The sequence below is a fragment of the Micropterus salmoides genome, unplaced genomic scaffold (genome assembly GCF_014851395.1).
Source record: "Micropterus salmoides isolate LMB-PRFRI ecotype aquatic unplaced genomic scaffold, ASM1485139v1 Ms_hic_scaffold_12, whole genome shotgun sequence".
In the NCBI taxonomy this organism is placed as follows: Eukaryota; Metazoa; Chordata; class Actinopteri; order Centrarchiformes; family Centrarchidae; genus Micropterus; species Micropterus salmoides.
In genome coordinates, this window is record NW_024040263.1 from 10934705 (window position 1) to 10958206 (window position 23502).

Sequence of the window (23502 nt, forward strand, 5' to 3'; positions counted from 1 at the left end):
ACACACACACACACACACACAGTTGTTTCACTCAGCCACTAAATTTCCCCCACCCCCTCTCAAGTCTTCAGTGAAATATAGTTTAGCTAAACCATAGGGTTTGTGGCCTGTTGAAAAAACAAACTCTCCCACTCAGCGAGGAAAGGAGGGCCAGACAGGGTCATGCTTGTTTCCGGGGGAAATGGATGTTTTTTTTCTACTTCTCTTTACTATCTAGTCTACCAAAACCTTGAGATTAATAGTTTTCTAATAATAAATTACAAGAAGCAAGTGAGAGGTACTACCTTGCAAAGAAAAAATTATAAATTGAACTCATCTATCCAATAAGGAGGCTTAAACATGTAACCACTGGAGCATAACTGGAGTCATGCCCATTAAGGCTTAATACATGAATGATGCTCTTTACTAAAAAAAACAACACCATGTTTTCTAACCGATTGTCCTCAGTATTTCATGATGTTATTGGAAATAGGACGTGTACAGTAGAAAGCCTAAATAAAGACTTCTGTATTTCCTCCCGCAGGCTCATAATTGTTTCCTGGATATCCATGTATGGTCAGGCCTAAAATAAGATGACAGATGATGATCCTTGTTAACCTCTCTCTGGATTTCAACCATACAAATGAAACATGTAATTAGACTGGATGTTCAACCGGTCTGGAGCTGTTCGCCAAAACCACAGCTACCAGTTGTTGTAAGGTCCTGCTTTAGAACAGGGGAGGAGTGAGGAGAAGACGATTGCTCGTTGGCAGTCAGTAATGTCTGCACAAAAGTTACATATGATCTTACGAAGCATTGACCCTTTCAGATGCATCTAGTTTACTGATTTTCTTAATGCGACTGGACATTTAGAGCAGAACTGACTAGTAATTGGATCCTCAAGAGCCAGTGTGATGCAGGTTTTTGTTGCTCCCTGGTGTTTAATGAGCTAATCAGGGAGGAACAGAAACCTGCAGTACAGAGGTACTTGGAGCACAGAAAGTAGTGTCTCGCCAAGTACAAGTTTTAATGCAGGGCTTTTCCTTGTACAGAGTATTTCACTGATGTATTGGTACTTCTACTTGAGCAAAATGTCTGAGTACTTATTCCACCACAGGCTGTAGGGAATCTTTGCTTGAATAATACAAAGTGCTAATGATCTCAGACATCGTACTGCAATTGTTGTAATATGAGGGATTTATTGTGACATCAATATCATGACTTGATACATGAGTATTAGTTAAGCTTCAAAGTTCCCATTAGTCCACAAACAATATCACCCCAAGGTCCATTTACTGCTCTGCAGCTTTTGGTTGTATCAGATCATCTTTGTCAATAAATAGAGATTGCCCAATTGTCACAGAATAACATGTCAATTTGAACATCCATTACAACTGGGAAAACTCCATCTGCTGCTGCATGATTTTGATCATGTAATATGATCAAAAGCTCCAGAGCAGCTACTGAATGGCCCTTGGGGTGAAATTGCTTTGTCAAATGAGTAGAAGTTACAAGAAAGATTTGCAAAAAAGTGTCCAAAGGCAGGTGCTGACAAAAAATGTCCTGTTATTAATCATCATGTCTTTGATCAGATCAAAAATCAACTCTTTTTTAGTGGCCTTAGGAACACAGGCTTGTGACGGAGTGACATCTAGTGGCCAAAATGATGCATTATTCCAGTCTAGCCTGAAACAAAGATTCGTGTCATGTTTCACATATTGGCTAGGTTTTACTCTGTAAAAAACGACCTACACACAAACACATTTAATACTACTAGAGCTACTAGAGTTGGTACACAACAACTATCTTTCTCTTGGTGCATAAACTATGTCAGGAAATAAAATAATAAAATAAGTGTAAATAAGAGGTTACACATGGGTTGGTTTATAACCTCTGGTGTGTCACCTTATTTTCTAACTGTGTTTTTTTGGAAAACATTAACATTGCAGATTTTTTGAGGCAGAGCACCCAACTTCTGCCAACAAGTTCAATGCAGGGTCTCGTCCTCTCCCTCTCTCTGTACGTCTGAATCCCAAAGACCCTCCCAGAGTTAGCAAAAGTGTTAGCACTATGGACCCAGAAAAAACTGTATGTGTGTGTGCAGCATGCCAGTTTGTGTGGACAATGTGAGCGGTGTCTCGAATACAAAAGGACATCCTCACAGGTTCAACACAGGCACGTACTGGTGTTTGTTCGGGATTCTCATTTCTCTTCCAACTACCAGCCTCAGGTAAAATTTATATTGCTGAGATGTTTCCATTATTTTGAAGGGTAATTTGTTAATGATCAAATATCATATCTGTGTGATATCTTGTTGACTAACTAATTTGCAATTGAACTTGTTGTATGGTGTAAGCAGCGACTACTGGTTTGGATATAGTTACTGTAGTTTCTTTTGTGATAGCCAGAACTTTACTTGGGTGTTCTACTTTTGTTTTACTTATGTTGACATTGATTCCTAAGTTATCAGGCATATCAAGAGATAGTGATTGTCAGTACTAATGTCTATACTAATACATTGAACATAATAGATACATTTAAATGTTGCTTATTTTATAGATGTGAAATATCCTCAAAGAGATCAAATAACCTTATTAAATAGTGTGAAAGATCCATTTACTACTATCATGTAATATGGGTATAATTTTAAAGATGAAAAGTCAATACGTATCCTTTGTAACATTGCCTCGTAATTGTAAAGATCAAATAAATCTGTTTGATTAATCGCTTCTGGATTTGGATCTGAATTTTGACACACACACACACACACACACACACACACACACACACACACACATGCATGCACACTGTCTACAACTATATGGGGTTTACTGGGCCATACCAGAGCGCCATTGTTCCACTGCACAGGGCCGCAGAGTCTGTTTTGTTTCCGTCCAGAGAAACAAAAAGTTTGTGGACTTAGTCAACTTTTTCCAGTCTGGTAGCTTCTGATGTTTACTTTAGCTCTGAATGTGACTTTTGAGAGAGAGGCACATCTCAGAGGCCTGCAACCTTGACAACAGTGGAGGCCGGTCCTGCAGCTCTGCTGGTCATGGCAGCATACAGATGCACTCACTTGTTTTAACTTTGAAACACTATCTAAGTTCATGTCTTTGTTATGACCATTTAGGTGTCAGATTTTAATGCATTGGTTGCCTTTTAATTTGTATTTTGTCTTTCTTTAATTAGCACATGTAATAAAATCTTATGTAGATTTTTGTCCATTGTTTAAACTGTTCATTTCCATGTTTCAGGTATGAGGGCCTGCTTAGCATTCCTTTGCTTACTGGCAGCTACATTTGCTCTGTCTGTGAGTAGTTATTAGTATTTTTCTGCCAAAACAAAACATGTGATGTATTATGTGTTTATTGCATCTTTGGAATTAGCTGAATGGATGTTCATTATTAATTATCCCCATTGTATCCAGGTAAACAGTAAACCTCATGGAAAACATCGTGGATTGCGTAAGATTCCACATACAGCCAAAGAAAAGGTACAGCAGGACTCTAAATTGATTCTAAAACAGGTGTTTGAAATGTAAGACGAGTTCATGTTGTAAAATGAAGATTTTTCTTTTCTCCCAAATAAGGACATTATCGCAGAGGAGGCCAACAAACCACAGGTTTTACCTACTTTAGTCACGTTTGCGGCCAGCAGCCAGGAGCAGGAAGATGAGGAGTTGAGCTCTGAAGACAATGCTAACGCCAACAAGGGCGAGGGAGAGTTTCAGGTGACTGAAATGAGTGACAAAAGCACTGCAATCCTGTTGAGTGAGGAGGAATTGGTAGACCTCTTAAAGAAAGAAGCAGAAGAAGAGCAGGAAACAGAAGAAAGAGTGCTGGAGGAAGAAGCAGAAGCAGTGGAGATGGACAAAGGCAAGGGGGAGTCTGTGGAGGTCAGTGAGGATGAGGTAGCCGAAGTGGAGGAGAAGAAGCTGGGGGACAAACTAGAAGTGGAGGAAGATGCCAAAGAGGTGGCAGATGAGGAAGAAGACATCAAGGAAGAGAGTGTGGAAGATGCTGAAATGCTGGAGAAGGAAGAGGTGGTGGTGGGACAGATGTCACATGAGGAAAAGGAGTCTGTTGAAATAATAGCTGACAGAGGGGAGCGAGAGGCATTGCTGGAGGAAACAGATGGTAGCACAGAGTCAGAGATCCCAGTTGATCTTGACTACGCTGCTGACAGTGGCATCTTACAACCTCTACAGATTGTATCTGCTAACATAAAACCCCACACTGATGCCGACCAGCCTCTGTCGAAAACAGATGTTAAAGACAAGGAAACCAGCAAGAAAGCACTGCCCACCATTGCTGATGACTACAAACAAGACATGCAAAACACTGAAGCAGCGGACAGCGAAGAAGCGTCTGATCAGGACATGGACAAAGATTCACAGGCCAAATCTACAGAAATCAGTGTTGACGAAAAAGAACCTGAAGCAAATGTTGAACCCCAAGAACCGAAGAGCAGTGGAGAGTTTGAATTGGGGTCCCGACTGGCTGGAAAGGAGGAAGAGAAAAGTAAGAATGACAGTGGAATTCACACCAAGGGAAAGGCAAGGAAGCAAAAGAAGAACCAGAGGGCAAGGAAGCACTCTCCACAGAGTGAAGAGACACCATCTAGACAGGAACAGAGCCAACAGGATCCTTCGGAGTCTGAGGGCAGCAGCACTGACAATACAGTCCACAAGGCAAAGAGAAGAAGGGCCGGAAAATGGGTAGGTCAATGCATACATAATCTCTAAATTTACTTTCTTTAAAGGGGCTATAATCAGTATTTTTAAATTAACAATTGATCACATGACTACTTGCATTTCAAAGGAGTTGGTCAAAGTGAAAAACCGACAGAGAATTGCCTCTCTGCTCTGCAGTTTCCCTCACCTCTACAGAGAGTTTTAGAGTCTTTCAGCTCATATTTTTGATTTTCTACGGCCCACAACTTTACTGTTTTGGTTAACTCTCACCGCTTTCACAAAGTGAGTACAGAGTGTTGTGTTTACAGTGTGTTCCTTTGCCCCCAAGTGGCCAAAACATTGATTATTGTAGGTTTTCATAAAGATAATTTGATTTGCTTTTGTTGCAGTGCTGCAATGTGATGTGGTCAATAAGGTGGAGCTCAGACTGCAGACCAAAGTGACCCAAAGATGATTTGCTTTGCTCATATGGGACTGAGATCTGATTATTTTTATAACAGTATGAACAAATCCAAGTCACATGGAATCTGATCTTTTCCTGTTTGGACCTGGGCCACTTTCATATTTGGTCCAAATCAGATACAGGTCGGATTTTTTGACAGTGTGCTGTGTGTGACGTCATATTGTTATTTTATGCATGCAGGTCACTTTCAGGCTGTGGCCTGTTCACAATGAGTCTGATATGGGTCACATTTAAAAAAATAATGTGTAATTAAAAAAAAAATCAGGGAATTAAGCATGAAGGCCTGCGGTGTGAATGTAGCTAAAGTAATTGAAACAATTTTTCCAAATTCTCAAGAAATTGCATTTCCATGTTTCCATTTTTCATGTACTTTTCCAGGGTCCTTTAGTAGGAATGAATCCAGTGCAGATAAGAGCCACGGTGGATCTCTACCCCAGTTCCAGGTCCTCTCTCAGTGGAGGCGTACACCACCCCGAAGCCCCTGCTGGTTGGTTACCATACTGACATATGCACTATCCCAACAGACTCACATGGGGAATCTGCTGACTGGATAATTTTGCTAAAATGTCCGCATGAATAGCGTCACTCTGCTTCACAGTCACTACCAAAACACACCTCTGCGGGCTTAAGGAGTGAATAATAGAGATCAAGCTGAATGTAATCCCTGTACAAACTAAAATGGTAGAGGAATGTAGGGTATGGTGTGTAGTGGTTATAGCTCATTGGTCATCACACTATAAAATAAAACCAAACCCGAACAGATACCGCTGGTTTTAAGTAAAGTATATTAAAATTCATTGCATTGATTGTCTTTTCATTTAGATCCATGTGACAAATTTCCCTGCAAACGTGGAAAGACGTGTAAACTTGATGTGGACAAGAAACCAGGCTGTGTGTGTCAAGAGCCGTCAGAATGTCCTCCCAGCGTGAATGAGTTTGATCACGTAAGTATGGATGGTCTGCTGAAAGCTAAACTGGGATGGTTTTACAACAGCTGCTGTATTGCATTTGACTGTTGCATTTTTGGTTGTTGTTCAATTTTTGTAGGTTTGTGGAACAGACAACAAAACATATGATACGTCATGTGAACTCTTTGCTACTAAATGCAACCTGGAGGGCACTAAGAGAGGGCACAGACTTCATCTGGACTATACAGGGCCATGCAAATGTGAGAGATAACCACTCTACAAAGTTTATGGTTTAAACAACATTTTTGTTCTTGTATGGTGAATGAAACATTTCTCTCTCTCTCTTGGTTTCTCTCTCAGTCATAGCTCCATGTTTGGACACTGAGCTGATCCAGTTCCCTCTACGAATGAGGGATTGGCTGAAAAATGTGCTGCTGCAGCTGTATGACCATGACTCCGTTTCTCCTGGCTTCCTCACTCCTAAACAGCGTTTTAGAGTAAGTTATTTGTATCCAATCAAACAGCCAACGAGTGAGTCAAAAAGTCACATGGCATTTTTGGTAAAAGGAGCAATTATATGAATGGTTTGTTGTTAAAAGTCTGTGTCTTAGGTAATCAAAGTCAATCAAACTGGTCACGTATTCTGTAGGTGAAGAAAATCTTTGAGAGCGAGAGGCGTCTTCATGCTGGTGATCACTCTGTTGAGCTGCTCGCACAGGACTTTGAGAAGAACTACAACATGTACATCTACCCAGTGCACTGGCAGTTTGCTCAACTGGACCAACACCCCTCTGACAGGTAGAATTCATTCCTCTGTGTACAATTTTCCTCAACCTCTAGAATTCTCTTTAAAAATTTTCATAGAGGGCTCTAGTATGGGGTTGTCACTGATAGCTAACATTTTTAATAAGGTGTTCTTTTATTTATTTAATTACCATTTTCAGATTGAAGAGCAACACAACACCCATTCTTATTATTTTTTTTTGCATGTTAGCTGAATCAGTAGTTTTATTTTTTACTATTTTATATATTACAAACCTACATAAGCAGATAATGATGGACTTTTTGTGGTCATTAGTGATGATAACAGATAACAATGAGAGGACACCAACTTGTTTATATTACTTCTAAGAATTGTATATACAAAAACATCGATGAACAATTAAATATGATCCTAACCTGTATACAAAAAGTGAATTTACATGCTGTTTTTCTGAAGCTATGATCTTGAATGATCATGTTGGTGGTAGACGACAGGATTGGCTTATATCAAATATTTAACAGAACACCAGACAGTACTTTCAAGGCATATCATAAGACTCATTGAGTGCAATTCTAATGCAACAATACTTTAGTGTATATGACTTAGATGCTCACAATGATCAAAATGTGATGTTCATCTGTCCTATGCAGATTCTTGTCCCACTCGGAGCTAGCCCCACTTCGAGTCCCTCTGGTGCCGATGGAGCACTGCACCTCCCGCTTCTTCCAAGAGTGTGACGCTGACAAGGATAAGCAGGTGTCCTTTAAAGAATGGACTTCCTGTTTTGGTATCAAGAATGGTAAGAGCAAAAGCATGCTATGGCATAACTACCCGAAGGACATTATCAATGTTGAGAAAAACTTCTAAGCTTTGACTCTGTGACCATCCCCATGTGAATCACTTATGGTAAACAAGTTCAGCAAAATGGAGAACTTTCAAATCTGTGACGCTAGTTAGAGTGTATATACTATATAAGCAGTTATTTAGCTACTTAGGTGCACATTGTGTCATTATTTTAACCAAAAGAAATAATGCTCTCAATTTATCCATGATTTGTGTATATTTGTCTATAATTCTCATGCATTTCTATACCCTGGTAAAGCATGTGGCAAATACTGTTGCCATTTATTTTTTATCCTGTTAATGCCTACTGTCTGTTTTCTCCACAGAGGACATGGATGTCAACCTGTTATTCTGAGCAACATTTTGTTCCTTATCTCCTACACAAGCTCATTAAAGCTGCCCCAACAGTGTAGTTTGAGACAGAAGCCTCTGTGAACCTCTGTAATATGAAGGAACTCTGACACATGAAAGATGAAAGAAACTCCTCCTCCTGCTATAGAGGGCAAGTGTTGGTGGTCATTGCTGTTATTTTGTGTCACGCTAAGCTTGGACATTCTGATCTTTGTTCTTAGATATTAGAATATAAGAAAGAATTATTTTTAGCTGGTTTTATCCAGAAACTGTTTTCTAATGCATTCCAAAACTGGGGGAAAGTTTACATCGGCTCATTAGTAGAAAAGGTGTTGTATATAGTTCCAGCATTCAAAAGAACTGTGGTTTGTATGTTAGAGTGATTTAGTGTAGAATTACTCTCTAAATCAAGGTTAAGTTACAGTGGTGATGTAAAACCATAACTGTGTTTCTTGTCTTTGTACCAATTGCTGTAAATGTTTCTCTTTACATCCAATGTTTCATTGTAGCTCTCATTAAAGCTTTATTGACAGCAATGGACTTCACAATATCATGAGCAGAATATTTCACTGCACCCTGTTGTTTTTCTACAGCCCTGAAATAAAGTTATTGCATCATATTGGTGGATCCCAGTTGACCCCAAAAGGCCCTAGGAGACATCGGCGCATGCTCTAATATCATGTGTTATTTGTTGGTCAAGCTTCCTGATGCCACTGTGGCATGAAAATATGACCTCTGCAACTGTGCTTTTGAGAATGCAAGTGACTGATACCTGGTTTAGGTTTGCCACATAATCCTGAATAATGGCCCCACATAAGGTAACAAAGCATAAGGTAACAAAGCGAAAAATAGCCTGCATCATGGTCACGATGATTACAGTGACTTGTTGTTTTGAGATAAAGCACAAGACTCTGATTGGACCTCTGTTGATGATCACTGAATCTGACTCTCTCTTTATAAGCAAAGGAAGAAGGAGCTCTTCATCAGTCGACTGTGTTCTGTGAATGAGATAAAACATGTTCTGCATACTGTGGGTTATCTTTCAGACCTTGGCTGTTGTGGTGGAGGGTGGTGTGTCTTCAGGGAGTGCTGAGGCACTTGCTAATGGGGCAGTGAATAATAATGGAGCAGCAGCTGGCAACAATGCCAACCCTGGGGCTCAAAATGGGGTCCCACTAAACGGTGAACCTTTTGTGGCACGCTTAGTCCAACTTGGTGGCTCAATTTTTATCCAGCCAGTCGGGAACCAAGTAGGTCAGCAGCAGCTAATCCCCATTGGAGCTCTCCAGCAAGGTGGGGCATTTCTTGTGGGGCAGGCAGGCAGAACCAGTGTGAATCCACAAGGACAGGTGGCTCAGGCTGCCAGGAATGGACCGGTCACACTTTTTGCTGTACTGCCACAGGGAAATGCTGGAGGAGACCTACAGGGTGCCCTGCTGACTCCCAGCCAAGTGCAGCTGATCTCGTTGGCTGGACTAAACAACCAGCAACAGGCGGGCGCTGCTGGTGGACAAGCAGCTGGCAGAGTGAGGTTTCAGCGTTCAGTGGCAGCTCGGCTCAGGAGGACACAGTCTCCGGTGATGAAGGCGATGGCAACTGAAGAGGAGGAAGAATGCTCTGGGACGGAGACGGAGGAGAAGCAAGAAAAATGAGAGCACACAGCTTTCAGACTTCAAAGATATCTCATGATTAATTCCTACTTCCTGATCCAGTCTCACTACTAGCTGTTCATGCTCAGATGTTACCTTTAGACATGTTTTTAAATAAGTCATCATACTTAATGAATGAATGAATGAATAAATGATTGAAGTCAATTGTTGAATCTTTGTTGAGTCTTTATTCCAATATATCAGTGCAATAAAAGTTTGATGTCACATCATCTGGAGCCCAAAATAAGTGTACTTGAGTAAAACACTAAACAACATCGACCAAAGTCATGGGTGTGGCTCCTGTGAGTGCACTTATTTTTGTGTAAGAGTCTGGTACAAATATGCACACATTTCTATTTACAGTACACTGCCTGCAACTACATGCAACATGGTGATTTGGGACTCCTCCTACACACATTACACGCATCACGGCAGAATTCCTGGAGCAACAGGTTCTTGTTCATAAAGCCTGTCATAAAGTCAAAGTGTCTCTATCTATAAATTATGAACCAGACATATGAAAATGCGTATATTTACATAACTACATTAGGAAATACCATTGGTCACAGCATTAAACTGCAAACACGAAGACAAGGTTGCTTAATTTGAACTGCGTGACAGCGTGTAATTAGTATAGAGCTCCAGACCAGACTTCCACAGAACGTGTTTACCTGTGGGTTGCCCAGTCAGCAGCAGCAAAAAAAACGTCTTTCCCAGACAGCCTCAGTATGTGAGACCATACCCAGCCAACCACACTGGGAATGAAGGTAATGGCTCTAAACATCTTGAGAAAATGTGCTGATGAAACATGACAGACACATATCTGTTCCCCGCTATTAGTAACATCAGAGGTATTTACAAATTAATGAAGAGGTCTGACATTGCTGACATTTTGGGTCTGGTGTAAGTAAAAGAATATGCTTGAGACAAATACAGACTCATCACAAATAACAGTTAGGCCTCCAGACATGCCTGAGGCACATATTTTAACTTTGCAATATAATACAGCAGGAAAAGAAACATGAAATGTGCGCTTTAAAAATTGGAAATTGTTTTACTAAAGTCAAAGCCATCTTCTCGTGCCTGCCATGTAAATGTTTCGAATTTGAGCATACACACGTGTTTTCATGGTTCCTCCATTAAAGCACTTGATGATGATGTCATATGTTTGCCTCCTGAGGCCACAGCCCTCAACATTTAAATGGTTCATGCTGGTTTTTAATCAGTGGCTTCCAGAAGCCTCCACAAACCCTTCTTAGGACACTGAATCACTCTGTTATTGTTTGTGGTTTCTCAGCTGTATTGGGAACAATGTTAGATGGTTGAATCGGGTGTCTTTGAAAACAGGCAACTCACTGTGTCACAGTTCTTGAAATCTTGTACAGTAGAAAAGAAGATGTCATATCACGAGTTCCCATGACACACAGGTGACAGAAAATAGTTCATGAATAAGTCGGCGTTCTTCTCTCTAATTGGCCCATAATAATCTCTCGGACTGATAAAAGGTGCTCTACATTCAGGGAGCAACTAGAGTCCTCCTTGGCACATAACATTTGAAAGAAGAACCAAAAAATATACGGTATGTATTGTGCAATTGAGATTTTATAATAATGTGATCATAATTAATGTGCAATTCAGTTTAAAGATCCAGAGTCATATTCTAACAAATGTCATGCAAATATTAACAAAAGATGTTTAAATTTTATGAGTTAAATGTATCTATTCTGGGTTTTTTTTACAGGTTTTTGGCAGCAAAATGAAGCTTTTTTTCCTCGCAACATTTGTAGCAACAGTCTGCTATGTGAGTATCTATCTATCTATCTATCAATCTATCAATCTATCTATCTATCTATCTAGCATCCAAAGCAGTGCATGTAACGTCTGGTTTCTTTACTTTTTGCAGGTCAATGCAGGCAAGGTAAGAAATTTTCATACTAATAATTTATGCGCAATTAATCAACAATCCAAGTTATATTGTAGTCAATAAAACACACTTTTTCTCCTTTCACACAGAGACAAAGGCTGCTTGCAGCTTTGAATGGAGGAATGATACCAGGTGTGAACGGAGGAATGATACCAGGTGTGAACGGAGGAATGATGGGAGGTTTGAACGGAGGAATGATGGGAGGTATGAACGGAGGACTGGCAAATGGAGCAATCCCTGGAATGATGGCTGGAGGCCTGAACCCACCCATGGTTGCTGCCGGTGGGGCAGGTTTCTTTGGGCAGCCGCAGTTTGCTCAGGTCAGTCTGTCAGGGTGGAGTATTAGATTTTATTCAAACTTTTTAATGTCTCTTTGCTTTAATTGTAGATTATAGTCGTTAAGAATAAGATTAAAACTGGTTGTAACACCAATGCTGTAAACAAAAATAAAAGGTGGTATGTGCAAAATATTTAATCTGATCTTTCATATAAACTATTGTACAGTAACAATCACATTTGTACCCTCTCTCTCTCCCTACGAAAGTTTGTTCCTGGAGTTCCTGCTTTTGCCGTACCACCCCCTGTTCCAAATGTGTACACTGTCCCTGCAGTCAATGCGGTTAGTGTTGCACATACTGTCAAAAGTCTGACATAATTTTCTGTTGTTTCAGGGTTTGGAGTACCACACAAAAATAACATATTTCTCTCTTTCTTTTCCACTGGCAGCTTCCTTTCATGGGAGTCCCTCCAATGGCACAAATGAATCCTCCTCAGCAGCCACTGCCGGTAATTACTCACCTCTATAACTGATTTTCATTCCAAAACATGCTTTTATTACCAGTGAATGACCATTTGTTACCTCATCTTGCTGTCTTTGTTTAGGGGATCACAGGCGGCGGCATGCAACAGCAGCTTCCTGTTCAGCCTGATCCACTCAGAAGATTTAGGGTAGGAACCAAGTAAACTGTAAACTGTAACTTTCTGCATGTGAATACTGATGAAAGCTAATTTTTGTTCTTTGGCTCTCCAGCGTCAGATTATGAAACAGGAAAACGCCTTGAAGACCACTGTGGATACTCAGGTAACACAGTCTGATTTACAAGCAGAGAGGATTGCAAACATCATTAATACTGTCTGATATGTGTTTTCTCTCCATCTCACTGTGAATTGTCTTTGTGAAGGTCTCATTTGTTCACTCATGGTTCCCTTTTCATTTCCTTAGATTCCAGCTCCTGCTGAAACCACAACAACTCCCTGTGACAAAGAAGGTCATCATGAAGATGACCCTGTTAACAAAAGCGTTTAATCTAATATGCAAGATTTAAAGTAATAATAAAACTTGACTTACATGATTTTGTCTATCACCAGTGATCATCATCAGTTTTTCGTATTTTATTTTTAAACTTTAGAATGAATCTCAGAAGAAAACATCTGATGGATGTATTGAACATGTTGACTGTCCAATAAAAATAACTGATACTTTAAATTAAAGTTTGTTCATTTAAAACCTCTATTTTCTACACCATTCTATTGAATGAGACAGTTTTCATTATTGAACTGTAATCATTGCAGTTTATAGTAGAACTCTGCTGCCATCTAAAGGATAATGAGTATAAAAACCACACAACATAAAAACCACAATGTCTCATGAAGAACAGAAAAAGAGATGTTAGCTGGATAATTACACTGAAAAACCCAGTTGTGAGCAAGGCCCAAAGTAAGAAGAGCTTTTCTGGGTTTCACTCACTGCAGTGAGTTAATTCAGTAATCCTGTTTCTTGAGACATGGTGGGGACTTACAGTACATAGCTGATGCACATCTGAGCTGTACTGGTGCCACAAATGAAATCTGTCAGATATAGACCTTTTTTCATGTAAAAATCTATAACACTGTTATGACTTAGTGGGACACAAAGAGCCACAAATAATGTTATTAGTAACACCTGTGCTATTCCTGCTACAACAAGTCAAACATATCTGCTGTGAAAAAGGCCTATTGGTCACATTCTAGGTTTAAAGCAACATTATGTAAGATTTTTTTTGTGGGGGATTTGGCGCCCCTTCTGTAATTCACCGCTGTGGTAAATAAGGACAGCTTTACTACTACTACTACTACTACAGCTTTACATTACTTATTATCAAAAACTAGCAAGTCGACGACTTTGCTAACACAGCTAAACATCGCCATTGCTTGGTCACTCCTTTTTACTCTTCTTAGCTTCCTCCATCAATGTCCTCTTCGGTCTCTTTGCCACTGCCACAAGCTAATGTTATGTCCATAGACTCTGCTGAGCAACACCGGTGCCGCTCTCCACCAGCAGCAGCAAAAAGTTGCTTGAAACTTGGGTGGCAAGCTAGCCAACAAAGCTAGACACCAACCCATGCAAGAGCATGTACGTGCAATGATGAGTGAGGGCTCTAATGTTTAGTAAACACTAGGATACTGTTTACTATGTAGCACTGAGGTTTATCACAAACTTTAGAGCCCTTACTTATCATTGCTCCTTGTATGCTCAGGTTGGTTGGTCTGCATTGTCTACCCGTAGACTTATCTTTGGCACATTTTTATTTATGAGGCTATTCTTTCTCTACTTACATAGCTACATCCAAAACAAAGGCACGGGAAGATACTGTTTTCGTTGTTAGGACTTATTACTATTACCTGTCCCTCAAGGCTGGACTCAATTGGTAAAAGGGGCCTTTATTAAGTATGCGGCTCCCTTTGATTGGAATCAGCTGCATAATGTCCTGAATCTTCGGTTTCACTGGTTGCTTTTAAAGAACTTTTTAATGACTTATAGGCTGGCAATTCTGTCTGTAGATGGTAAGACTGATTACTCAGATGATCCTTCTTGTTGATTACTTGTAGTGAATATTTAAGAAATTTTGATATTTTATGACCTTGTGACTTACTATTTATTCCTATTGTAAATTGATATATGTTTAATGTCTATGTTATATGTATGTCTGCAACCTTGTTAATTGTGCTGCTGCAAATGCCTGAGTGTTCTATCTAGTAATATGCTAACATCAACTAAACATTTATAGCTACCAGCTAAACGTCTGATTTTGCTTGAGGCAACAACTCTGCTAACACAGCCAAATATCAAGCAAGCACAACAACACAAGACATAGTAAGCTTGCTAATAAATTATTACTTAGTCTAACAACAAGAAGGCCAGCTAGGCATCCGTCTTGCATCCTTTCAGCTCTTTTAGCTCACACCAGAGTAAAAGCCAGTCCGAAATATACTCTAGCTCGGTCACTCTCTCTTTTTCTTTTCCTCACTTCCTCTGACAACGACAACATCTTTCAAACAACTACATTCTATACTTTTTGCTTCTTCTTATAGCTTGCTTGCTGAATATTGTATTAGTGTGTGATGTGGTGCTGTAAATCATTACGTCGTTCTTGTGATAGATCTGCGGGCCTGGACTGGCAATGATAGAGACGCCATTCTCCCTGTTACAAGTCAGCGTACCATCAAAATTATTTTTGAAGCTTTGTTTTAAAGAGACAAATACTACATAATGTTGCTTTAAAAGCAAGGGCAAGAATGAGCTTAAGTTCAATTGCCATTTCAGCCTATTCAAGAAGTTAAAACACATAAAACCTAAAAACATTTGAGCTAATTCACAAGCTGTTCATCTTCTTCCAGACAGACTCACAAAAACACACAACTTTCCTTTTTTTATTTACTGTGTATCCTCAACATGAATCCCAACTCAGTCAGCTAATACCCATGATTTGCCAATTAGAATCCAACACCAGTCAGCGGATGATGAACAACTTCATCTGACAAATGTGTGATTATAACCTCCCAGCTCCTGTTTTCTTTTTTTTTTCATGACAGGCTAAAAATCCTGTCAGTCTTACAGTCTATCTGTAATTACACCCTGAAGTGCCACACATGGGCACATAAATCTTTCTTGGAACACTTAGCACATATAAGAAGTGATTATGTACTGTACACCAGTATGTACAAAAGTCCTTCAAACTGCAAGTCACCGAGTTCCGTCAGTCAATGAAAATCTGGTATGTAATCTATGCTAGAAGCGCATTCAATTTCAAATTCAGGTTCTTTAGAGACTTGTTAACAACTTGACGCAGACCATGTCATGGTGTTTAGAGACATGACTTACACCTAATAACATGCTTACTTGCCCTGTGTTGCAAGTGTCTGAGCCTGATGCCATGAGAAATGTCTGTCCCACTGACCACACATTGTCTGGATGGGTTGGCACGGGACTATAACAGCTCACATGGGTAGAACTTAAAAGGGATATGGACAGGGCGAGAAGGCATGCTCACAGAAAAGGAAAAGCAGAACCATAGAAACGGTAAGATGATTCTGTTACGCTCATTGTTTCATTTCTGGCATGGTAAAATGTATGGTAGGACTTTATGAAGTTTTTTATTTATTTTTTTAAACATGCCTACTGTTTTTGACTGTAGACATCATGAAGCTCCAGACTACCCTTCTGTTGATCTGTCTGTTCAGGACAAGCTTTGCTCTTCCAGTGAGTAAAATATATATCTTGCTAAAGTACATATTTTTCACATCTTCTAAAATGGCACGCAAGTCTTATTTTGTTTATTTTGCAGTTGCAGATTGGAATTCTTGCAAGCAACAGCAATGAGGTAAATATAGCTGTTAAAACTTTTATGTTTGTTGGTTGCAATGTCAAAATCTCTTAAGTCATTCAGGAGTAAAATTACCAAATTTAATACAACCGTTTTGTGTTCAGATCCTAAGATTGAATGGACTAACTCTCGCAACTCTTGGACAAGCACAGGTACTGGAAGTTTATGTGCATATCTTTGTCATTTTACAAAAGCATGTTTGTGTAAACTGAACTAATTCTCTTCTTATCTAGGGGTCTTCAATATTACCCCAGTATGTGCTGCAGCAGCAGCAGCCTGAGGTGCTGCTCACTCCACAGGTGGTGAACTTGAACCCACAATTGGCTGGTCCTTTCAGTCCCCAGGGACCACAGCTGTTTCTCCCCAACCAGGGCAACCAGCTTACCCCTATGCTCATCCCCAATGGCCAGCAAGAGCAGCTTGGGCCTCCACAGGACCCCAACGCTCCTAATGTCCCTCAGCAGGCCCAAAACCCTGTTCAGGTACAACAAAGCAGCATACAGTATGGTGTTGCTTAATTACTTTGTCGTATGGAGAAATAAACGGTTGTTTTAAATTTCCTTTAGATGTTTCCGCATTTCCAGTACCCGTCTTTTGGATTTCCTCAGTTTCCCAGACAGCAGGTATGAAGTAAAACATCATGACCTGTGTGCGAACCTCAATAACTTTATTTAGAAGCTCACTGCATATTGAAACTGACCCTATCATCCACAGGGCTTCCCTTACTATATGCCTCCTTACGGCTACCCCCAACAGAGGAACACAGTGGTGCTGCAGCCCAACAACGGTCAGCAAACCCTGGAGAGAACCACCCAGAGACCCCAGCTCCCTTTGCAGGTGAGACATGCAAGATGATATGAAGTTAAGACACGAAGCTCTTGATTTCTCTGTGGTCAATGATCAAAAACAAATGTAGCATGTTATTCTATTCTTATTCTTTAAAAAAAACAGTGGCTGAATGAAGATTTGCTTATAGAGATAAACAAGTGTTCAGTGGATATTAGTTACATATTTACTAAACAATGTAACAAAAGCAGCCACTTCCCTTTGCCACTTTGAAGTAAGGTTAAGAACTGATGCAGCAGATTATGATGACTAAAGACTCAACTTAATGATAATAACATAGCTGCAGATCTTGAGTCACATGCGGCGACTGTGATGCAATGTCAACTGTCTGCCATATTGACCACACACTGTCTTTCTGGATTAGCGCTGGACTGCTGAATTCATATCACCTCAGTCCCATTTCAGTGCTGAATAAGTGTTAAGCAACTATAAAATATCTGCACTACTACATGATACGTTTCAGTGATCAGCAGACTTTTATTTGTAAATTATTTGTTGTTATCTAATTTATTTCTAGTTAGTTTCATGCAGACAATACTTGTAGCAGAGATGTAGTAGGTGTGGTTTATTTGCATATGTGTGAATGCGTTTTGCTATTGTTTTAGATTGATTGTTTTGTTGTTGTTTATTCTGCTTATCTAATTTTGTCTGTTAACGTCGATGTTTTGTGTCTTAAGACTGCATCTGAAAGGGTTTATCCTTAAAATTTTAAATAAAACATGTAGGTAAATACTTAATAAATGTGCATATATTTAACACTAGGTATTTTTTGTAATCAGTTTTCCTGCATATCTTTCCCTTTTAGCAGGCTTCCCAGCCTAAGGTGCAAACAGAGAAAGTGAGTGCACTACATAACCTCTGAATTTTTTTTTATAATTCCAGCAATAAACCAAGGAAACCGACATATATGCACCAGTTAAGTCTAATTGCTGTGTTTTTGCAACTTTCTATCTATATCAGACATGGCCACTGGGGACACAGAAAGAGTCTACGACAATTCCTCCTGATCCTCGCGGTGACACATCTGGCCCAGGAATTGATGAGGTAGGATTTTATACAATGAGGCCTGACCTTTAAAGTTTTTATGCATTCATGTGTATGCACACATAAAAAACCGTGGTTTCTGTTATATGTCTTTTAATTGTGCAGGATTTGATTTTGAATATTTCAACAACTATTTTTCACGTTTCTCCAGGGTCAGTCCAACTTCCCTTTCCTGTTTGAGCCATAGATTTCACCAGGGAAATAACAACAAGGTCATGTGGCAAAAAACAAGATTCACTCATTCATACTGGACTGTACCATTCTTCCAAATGCAATTTATTTGTATTCAGTTATTTTTATGTTACACTGAAACTGTCTTGCTCATTTCAGGAATCTTGTCCCTGCTTTCACATTATGTCAAATAAAGAACTTTGCCAAAGTAATTGGTTTAAGATTTTTATTTTGGTACACAGAAAAGATGCCAACAGGAGTGGTTTCCCAGTATATACCACAGGAAAGAAAACCATAATCTTCTTTAAAGTTTGTTGATCCATCTTGTAGCTGTTGGGTGTCTTCCTGAGAAAAGTGTAAGATAAAATAGGGTTAGCAGCAGTCAGCAAACTGATGAAACAGGAAATCAAACTTAATCACTATCACCCTCACCCTTTATAATTGTCAGTATCTTCTTCTTGAAATTCTTACTCTCCAGCAATCCCACTGAGGTTCATCTAGAAATTAAGAAAGTTGTTCAAAGACAAGTCCAGTTTTGATTTACAGAAATATCAATAAATGTGATTAAAAAATTATATGTTTTGTTAATAGGCTGATTCCAAATACCGTGTATAATATCCCAGTTCAATGTAAAAGGAAATTGTAGGTGTATGACTGGCTCATTTACTGGTGTAGCTGCACATACCAATAAAAAGCCTTGGAAAAAGGCTACATCAGAGTGGGTATGGGATTTTGACAAATATTGTATAGAAAATGGATTCAGACATATGCATGGTGTCATGTGCTTACAGGTTGTCTCTACTTACAGGTTTCAAGAACCCATACTCAAAGGAGACTTTGTTCTTGGAAATGGAAAAAGAGAAATTAAGATTATTATTGAAGATATATCTAAAAAAACATATAATGTACAGTAAACACAGAAATCATTTTCATTCTGTAGTGCTCAAGGAGATTACCGGCTCTGTGGTGTTATAGATGAGCTTCACATATTGCTGAAATTGAGATGAACAGAAACAAAAATTACAATGCAGTCAATTAAAAATAAAATCAAAGATCAAACCAAGCAAAATTATCTGCAAACCATATAAATGAAGCCCAAACAAACCATTCAGAGTAGAAAATAAAGTTTAAAAAAATGTATGTATACCCAATTCTTCGGTGGGGCCGGGTTTCCTCCCTGAAAACCAATTAATGGTAAAAATTTAACTAGCTGAGTATCTGAGCTTTGACACAGTACTACAGAACTACATTTTTACCTTATTTTGTTGAGGTCCTCTTTTGTCCTCCTGCCCTCTTTCACCATGCTATGGATGGATTTTCAGTAATTAGTATTCAATGATAATGAAAATAAAGTCTCTTTTCTAATTCTTTCACAGATTCTTTAACAACTTTCTTCAGTCACCTACCATCGGCATCAGAAATATGTTCTCACCCTGCAAGATTTTCACACAAAGAGTCAGTGGAGTCATGTCGTAAGATAGTGTAATTTTTTTACAACAAGTGACTAGTTCATCAACAGAAGTTAAATCAAGCAACTAAATCATAGTTCACCTTCTTCAAGGTTACATCAGTGGTGTTCTAGGGATGAAAGACATGCGTTTAGTTGAAAACTAATACTCAGTAAACTGTATATTGCATATAACATACTTTTAAAAAAACTTATTTTACCTGGAATGTAACTTTGTCAACCTGAAAAAGACAAATAATAAACACAAGAAAATAAGTTATAAGTTCAAAGAGTTTTAACCAACTGTTCTGGTTAATTTTAAGTGTGTTAATTTCACATCACAGAGATGACAGTAGGCCTACCTTGAACACAGGGGAATACACCTAAAACAAGAAAGAAATAATTGTTTATCATATTTTATCATAATGCAGAACAATACCAGTTTAGCTGTTACCAGTTAGGGTGTTTAAGTAAGTAAAGTTATTAAAACACCTTTTGAAAGCTGACATCACATAGGCTAGTGCTTCACAATAAAAGTAAAACACACAATACAAATGTAAAATTTCAAATAAACAAAAATAAAGAGTTGGGTCCATTCCAAATGAGATGCCACCAAACAGAGCTTTTCTACCGTATTTAAAGGGGTCAGGAGCATGGACGTGGAAAATGGGGGGGGCAGCAGCACCCTTTGTTTGTTTGTGGAAGACTGACTTTCTGACTTTCTGCTCTGTAATTACCAGCGTTCTTGCTGTGTGATTACTTGGCTGCTTCTTTGTGATATTTGTTTAAATTTGGTCTTTTGTTATACTGTTGTACAGAACACTATGTAAAGGATTTACATCATAAATAGTTGATGTAAAGTATCCTAGGCATCCAGACTAATGAAAAAATACAAAAACATGAGTTTTTCACACTTTCAGCACCCCCACCTGCCTGGACAGGAGTGAAGAGTTTAAAAAGGCAGAGACCCAATTTATTTAAGGTTTTCATTTCAATACAGCTATAGAGTCACTGCATTTCATTGCAAGCTTACGGGGTTCTTCCCATTGGGCCTGGCTTGTTGAGGTCCTTTAGGTCTCTCAAAATGCTTGGCAGGCTCAGGATGACGGATTCCAGGCACATCAGGCTTCAAACTAGGAACCTGTTTGAAGCAAAGAACAATCGCTATGTACAGTAAATGACAAATAAACTTTCAGTTTATGGTATGGTTCTGTCAATTCTATATCCTTATCACAGTTTATTGCCTACATTTGTGTTTCCCCATTATCACAATATCTGATAGAGTTAGATTTCAGCATACTGGCACTTATAAAGTTAAGCTAGATCCAGCAAGCGTAATGTTTCACTCATGTTTTGCCTTTCATTGTTGCAGATTTATATACGTGGAGGTTCTGTTGTGTTACCTGTCTATGTCTAGATATGTTTTGTTGTATGTAATTTGTATGTATGTAACATTCTGTGTCATTATTTTTATTAATATGACCCCCTTTATTTTTTCACTGACTAATAGTGTGACACTATAGATAGTACTAGCTTAAAGGTATGGCATACTAAGCTAACACTCACATTTGACTTTTGTGTTTTATTTTACATAAATTTATATTCTGTGTCAAATATTTTATTACAATCTTCTTTGTAACATTGTTGTTTTTCTGTGGAAATGGTGAGTGTCACAGTTATTTCGTTTTTTTCCATTGAATATCGTAATCCACTGGGCACCCCAACATTAATGATAATTATATAAACTTCAGCTTACTGGACCTCATAAGGTTGTCTTTTTACAGGTAGCATTAAACACTGCTAACTGCTAGCTTAAAGTTATGGTAAATTAAGCTAATGTTCCTGTTTTGCTTTTTTTCATTTCATTTGTGTAGGATCTGGAGTGTGCATAGAGGTTCTGCTTTATTACCAGTCTCTGTCTGGTAAGTTTTGTTATGTATAATTTTATATTCTGTGTCATACATATATTTTATTACAACCCCCAACCCCTTGTTCCCCATTCTTTATCACTATCCATTCTGTTTCTTTTCACAGTTTATTGCCTGTATTTTGGTTCCCTCAATAATCTGTCTTCACGTTTAGATTTAGATTTCAGCTTACTGGCACAGATTTGTTTAGATAAGATAAGCAAATCGTGGTTTACCTTTGAAGCGGGCAGTTTTATTTACATTGAGGTTCTGCTTTATCATCTCTCTCTTTGTCTGATAAATGAAGATCATCTCTAAAGAGATCCTGGTATAACAGCATCTTCATGATTATCCAACACAACGCAGAAGCCACTAGTTACATAACTATAAGTAAGCAAACAAGCATGAAAGCAAATTGTATTTATCTATGAACACTTTTCTAAACAGAAACTAAGAATGGAAGGGGAAAACAGTTCGTCTATACCAAAGTATAAATATACTCTGTCTCCCAACACCTCTAAAGTTCACTGCTTAACACACAATGCCTTCACAAACAGAATTGTCAAAACAATTTGTCGGTTTAAAGGGAGTTGAATAGAGTAACACATTCATCAATTGATGAGCAGGTTCATAAAACCAATAAAAAATATTTTGTTTTTGAAAGAAAGTTAATAAGAGCATTTCCCAAAAGATTCCTTTGTTATTCCTTTAATGAGACTTTCAGACTGAACAACAAATAAGAACTTTTTGTAAATACCTGTCTTTTGCCCCGAGTAGAAGCTTGAGTAAGTGTCCCTGGTTGGCGGTCTTTCCCATCACTCCCTTTCATGGGCCCGCTTGTGTTTCCATGTCCTGGTTTCCTAGAAGGCCTGTTTGGGAGCCATGCGGGCATCTTATGTAGCCCCCCCCCCAAGCAAGAAAAGACTCTGGAATCACTTATTATCTCCAACAACCACGTCATCATAATTCACTATATGACTTGAAACACCACATACCGATACTGGGTGGCCAGAGTCCCGTCCTGGGCCATGCATCACCGACGTGTCATTGTCACCACCCTAAAGAAACAGGTAACTCAATGAGAAATACTTAACACGCAGAGGGTAGAAGCAGCCCTGGACCTATGTCTATTCATGTCTATTCCCTGTTACCTTAGAGTGTGCATCCAGCTTAGGTCCACCTGTAGGCCGAAGCTTTTCATCCTGCCGTGGCTTCAATGACAAAATTATAAATGACCAGTTTAAACATCAAGCCGATCTTTTACTGTGCACTTTAAAGGTCATCACAAAGAATGAACATATTTTTACCAACAAAAGTAATACTCACATGAGCAGCCACTGCTGATAAAAGTAAAGCTGCAATACACAAGAGCTGCATTGCTTCTGATGAACGTTCTGAAGAACAAGAAGTCACTAACTGTAACACCTGAGATGTACGTGATGTGCGATGTATGTGAGTGGCCCATCGTTCATTGATACTTATATCAGACATCAGACATTGCGACACACCACACATTTCTCAAAACAACACATCTTAATCACACTTAATTACGCGCAAAACAAAATATTACCTCACACATTATTTGCTGTCTTCCTAACTGACTTTGATCCCTGTTATTAGCAGTACATGGAAACAACAATGATGACTGGAAGCAATGTTTAATAATGATTAAATTATATAATTGTAAATAAAAAAATCTCTTTAGATAATTTTTAATGAGTGTACTGTACATATTTATTGGGGAGTAGAGGTATTGGGTAGTCGCAAGTAATTTCTCCATACATGATGAGGCAGAAAGAAATACATGCTTCATTGGGTGTTGCCTATTACTTGGCAAAGCCACTAAGTCACTTGATTTGTAATCATAAGAC

The 23502-nt window shown here is 38.9% G+C and overlaps 4 protein-coding genes across 5 annotated transcripts; 3 read left to right on the forward strand and 1 right to left on the reverse strand.

Annotated features, from left to right (window-relative positions):
- The first annotated feature begins 3422 nt into the window (after nt 1–3422).
- Nucleotides 3423–8608, forward strand: sparcl1 (SPARC-like 1). Its single transcript, XM_038713466.1, has 9 exons — nt 3423–3443; nt 3569–4696; nt 5514–5622; nt 5958–6079; nt 6183–6303; nt 6404–6540; nt 6693–6841; nt 7457–7605; nt 7976–8608. The coding sequence occupies exons 1-9, from the start codon at nt 3423–3425 to the stop codon at nt 8002–8004; spliced, it is 1965 nt and encodes a 654-aa protein (XP_038569394.1). The 3' UTR covers nt 8005–8608.
- Nucleotides 8609–11150: 2542 nt separating this feature from the next.
- Nucleotides 11151–13053, forward strand: scpp9 (secretory calcium-binding phosphoprotein 9). Its single transcript, XM_038714823.1, has 9 exons — nt 11151–11228; nt 11391–11450; nt 11553–11567; nt 11663–11893; nt 12118–12192; nt 12300–12359; nt 12456–12521; nt 12604–12654; nt 12796–13053. The coding sequence occupies exons 2-9, from the start codon at nt 11406–11408 to the stop codon at nt 12877–12879; spliced, it is 627 nt and encodes a 208-aa protein (XP_038570751.1). The 5' UTR covers nt 11151–11228; nt 11391–11405; the 3' UTR covers nt 12880–13053.
- Nucleotides 13054–15705: 2652 nt separating this feature from the next.
- odam (odontogenic, ameloblast associated) lies at nt 15706–18489 on the forward strand. Of its 2 annotated transcripts, none has more exons than XM_038713358.1 (10): nt 15706–15912; nt 16028–16092; nt 16178–16213; nt 16321–16368; nt 16450–16698; nt 16783–16839; nt 16931–17053; nt 17871–17900; nt 18023–18106; nt 18258–18489. In XM_038713358.1, the coding sequence occupies exons 1-10, from the start codon at nt 15876–15878 to the stop codon at nt 18291–18293; spliced, it is 765 nt and encodes a 254-aa protein (XP_038569286.1). In that variant the 5' UTR covers nt 15706–15875; the 3' UTR covers nt 18294–18489. The 2 variants fall into 2 exon arrangements, with proteins under 2 accessions (XP_038569286.1, XP_038569285.1); XM_038713357.1 differs by having other exon boundaries at nt 15713–15912; nt 17868–17900.
- On the reverse strand, nt 18490–23079 carry LOC119898998. Its single transcript, XM_038713359.1, has 15 exons — nt 22958–23079; nt 22783–22842; nt 22627–22689; nt 22389–22523; nt 20758–20865; nt 20087–20107; nt 19946–19966; nt 19829–19855; nt 19684–19710; nt 19534–19581; nt 19425–19454; nt 19234–19269; nt 19084–19119; nt 18710–18774; nt 18490–18622 (listed from the first exon to the last, which is right to left on the reverse strand). Exons 1-14 carry the CDS (start codon nt 23006–23008, stop codon nt 18745–18747), a joined length of 693 nt encoding a protein of 230 aa, XP_038569287.1. The 5' UTR covers nt 23009–23079; the 3' UTR covers nt 18490–18622; nt 18710–18744.
- Nucleotides 23080–23502: the final 423 nt, after the last annotated feature.